This window comes from Telopea speciosissima, chromosome 4 (genome assembly GCF_018873765.1).
Source record: "Telopea speciosissima isolate NSW1024214 ecotype Mountain lineage chromosome 4, Tspe_v1, whole genome shotgun sequence".
Taxonomy (NCBI): Eukaryota; Viridiplantae; Streptophyta; class Magnoliopsida; order Proteales; family Proteaceae; genus Telopea; species Telopea speciosissima.
Genome location: NC_057919.1, coordinates 60,214,295 through 60,218,030, shown reverse-complemented (window position 1 = coordinate 60,218,030; position 3,736 = coordinate 60,214,295). Strand labels below are relative to the sequence as shown.

The window sequence follows — 3,736 nt, the reverse complement described above, 5'->3', positions numbered from 1 at the left end:
ACCTGCGAAATCACCCAAACACCCTTGTTTTTGCTAGGCTGGATCCTCCAGCTCCCGTCATGGCTAGAAGAGAGCAGAATACGATTTATACTTCAAACTTTTATTTGGAAAAAGAACTCTATCCCAGAGTGTGGTCTATGTCAGCACTCCCGTGAGAGTGCTGGTGTAGGCCACACTCCCCGACAGAAAACTACTTCCCCTGTTTTTTTTTTAATTTATTATTTCTATCAACCAAACGGACCATTTCCAGGACTCCAACTATACAAAGGAGCTTCAAGTGAATCCTCCCAATTTAAGAGATAACACAACAAGCGCTGGGGTTCTCTTCTGAAACAGTCTCGAAATAGTAGATGGGAGGATTATGACCACCCTGATTTGCCTTTTCTTCCTTCTCTGTTTTTTTATTCTTGGTTGGTTCTTCCTTCTTCGTCTTCTCAGGCTCTTTCACTGGCCCAACAGAGTCTAATTCCACGTGCCAAAATTTGCGCAATTTAACCACGACCTTTACAGGATCTACGTCTCCGATCACTGTCATTTCCTTCTCCTTCATATCCATGGAGATGGAATCGATTCCTACACAGAAAAAAAAACGCAAAACATGTTAATTACCTTCACCACCCGCTTTTCTTGATTCAGGATCAGAAAAGCTATATGAAATATACCTGGAACGGCAGAGACTGATTTCATAGCCTTTTGTTTTTCTCTTTTGTTACATAAGCACAGCTTCAAAACCACTTTCTGTAACAAATGGAAGCAGAGATCAGAAGATCCAATCAGATTATTCAAAAGTGATATGGAAAGGAAAATCTACACAGCAATCAATCAAAGAGAGATAAATAACTGATCACCTTCATTTCTCTCTGTGTCTCTTATATATCTGACTGGGAAAACAAGGAACAGAGACGATGAAACCCCAAAAGGAAGGAGAGAGAGAGAGAGAGAGAGAGCAAGAATGGGATCGAACTATGTACTTAGGAATGCCTCTCCATATCACAAGAATGTCTGTGTTAGATTTATAACACAAGATCGACAACACAGAGAAAAACACACAGAAATTTACGTCTCTCTCATATGTTGACGCCTTGGCCGTCTCAAGAAGTCCAGCCACCCAGTGGTCACCCACCCTTGGGTTTTTATCTACATCCTAAGCCTCCATTTCGAAGACCTTGACTCCAGAGGTACTGTTCGCCAATTCTCCGGATTTTCCTCCTCTCCATTTCCCAATCTGTAATTTCTTGTTATTTCCCCTCCGAGAATGCGACATGTGGCACAACTAAATCTAACGGTCTGTATTAAACTATCAATTTTTAAATCCTAACTAACCCTGGTTATGCTAACCCCTAGACTAACCCGGGTTGGTGTAACCTGACCCAACCCTACCCTAACCCATGGTTTAACCCAACTTTTTGAAAACTATTCTTCAGATTGGGGGATTTCAGATTTTTAGACTTGTGCCTTTGTTCGCCATTGCCGGAGATGAGAGCAAATGATACAGTTGCTCCACCCTTTCTGCAATCAACCCAACACCAAACCCCTTCCGCATCCCACCCCACACACTTCAATCTCCTTCTCCATCCCTCCGCGGAATGATCTAGTTGATCCGTGATTGAGCAAATGGTAAAGTTGCTTCTCTCAGCTCTGTTGTTCCTTTCAAAGTTTTCCATGAAGAAAAAACCAACTAACAAGTAGACAAAGGGATGCAGAAGTTTAGTATTGCTTCAAAACCACGGAACTGATGGTAATGGATCTCAGAACAACACAACAGAGACACAGTAGAGATGAAAATTGACTAAAGGGGAATACATACTTAATTACGATCAAACAATTGTAACACTAAAATTACAAGGCACACCATTAATTTTTTTGTAACCGCAGACCTTGTTCTTGAGCCCCCAATCATCATAGTGAACATTGTGCTCTCCTTGTTTGTTATTGATTTAGGTTGCTATGTATCTATGATGGTAGCGTTTCCCCTCTTACATTCTATGCCCCTCTTCCAAGCATCCATGTTTGCAAAGCTTTTAGAGAAAGATTAAGGTAGCTAGATTTTTTCGATTGGTGATGTTTTGTAAATATATCACTACACTACAAAGTAATAGAGGCATAGTTGAGGTAATGAACGCATGGATGCCATTTGTTTAGTTGAGTTGAAATGAATTGATTAAGAGAGTTAAATTTAACTTTTAATTTTGAAACTTGTCACAATTCTGAGGATCTATTTCTTTTGGTATCGCCGGTTATATATGGGATAATAGGGAAAATCTTCCAGATGGGCCACCGCATTTGGTATACGTGTCTCTCGCAAAAAACGTCTGGAGCACCAACATCATTTCAAAGCGGAGCAATGAACGCCTCTTGGTAAGAGATTCAAACCACACCCTCTTCTTGAGCCCCAATCATCATGGTGAACACTACACCCCAAAACCAAAAAAATAAAATCATGTATCTGATGATGGTGCTTCCCCTCTTATTTTATATGCCCTCTTCCAAGCATCAATATTTATGTATTTCTCCGATGAGCCCAGCGAAGCCATCAACGTTCTCTCACCGGAATAACAGTGAGTGGGGCGGGGTTGCTGAAGGGGGTGGTGGTCTGGGTGCAGGGATAGTAGAAAAAGGGGTTGGAGCGCCAGGGGCTGGGGTCTGGGGTCTGGATACAGGGATAGCGGAAAAAGGGATTTGAGCACCAGGGGCTAGGGTCGGGGTTCGTTGGAGAGAGAGAGGGGGGTTGGAGTCGGGGTTGGTAAGGTTGCAGAAAGGATGGGGAACATGGAGAAGGAAGGCGTGAAGGAGAAAGAAACAAGAAGATTAAAAAAAGAGAAAAAAGACGAGAAATGAATAAAGTAATAAATAAAAGAATAAAAAGTTGGGTTAAACCATGGGTTAGCGGTTAGGTTGGATTACACCAACCCGGGTTAACCTAGGAGTTGGTGTAACTGGGGTTAGTTAGGAGTTAACAATTGGCATTTAAATACAGACCGTTAGATTTGTTTGTGCCATGTGTCGTACTTTCAGGGGAGAAATTACAAGAAATCATAGATTGGGAAATGGAGAGGAGTAAAATCCCAATTCTCCGAGCAGGGGTAAGGCGGTCAAAATATAGCACCTTGAGTCTATCGCTGCACATGCAGCCCAGCTGCATGTGCAGCTCTAGACGGCGCGCTTTGACTGCCTTACCCCAGCGCCAGATAGCGTGCTTTGACCGCCTTACCCCTACCCAAGCGCCTGAGTAGGGGTAAGGTGGTCAAAGCGCAGCACCTTGAGTCTAGAGCTGCACATGCAGCCTGACTGCCACATAGGATCTTTTTTGCAATTCTCCCTACACTTATAATCAATGTGGTCACTCATCTTCGCCCGTTGAGTCACACTCCCACTCTTTGGAGGTTGGGACCCACTAATGACATGTGGTGTACATCCAATGGATGTTTTTTCTTTTTGTATGTTATTTGTGCCCTTTGATCGCGGTTTCTCAACCTGTGAGTCTTGATGATATTTTAGTTGGGGAATTAGCATGGTCTATCCGATTAGCAATATTGGAGGTTAGTATATATGATGGGGTTCATAGATCTGAGGGTGGTATCTGATAACATGAGCATCATCAACTATCTCTTGCACGGGTATGGTGAATCTCCAATGGTGGTTAAGCCCATCTCGGAAGATATTCTATAGTTAGTTTCTTTTTTCAGGTCTTGTATTTTTTGTTATATTTCAAGGGAGCAAAATAGTTTTACTGGTT

The 3,736-nt window shown here is 42.5% G+C and overlaps 1 protein-coding gene across 1 annotated transcript; it reads right to left on the bottom strand.

Annotated features, from left to right (window-relative positions):
* Positions 1–292: 292 nt before the first annotated feature.
* LOC122659488 (heavy metal-associated isoprenylated plant protein 39-like) lies at positions 293–854 on the bottom strand. Its single transcript, XM_043854592.1, has 3 exons — positions 849–854; positions 663–738; positions 293–573 (listed from the first exon to the last, which is right to left on the bottom strand). The coding sequence occupies exons 1-3, from the start codon at positions 852–854 to the stop codon at positions 293–295; spliced, it is 363 nt and encodes a 120-aa protein (XP_043710527.1).
* Positions 855–3,736: the final 2,882 nt, after the last annotated feature.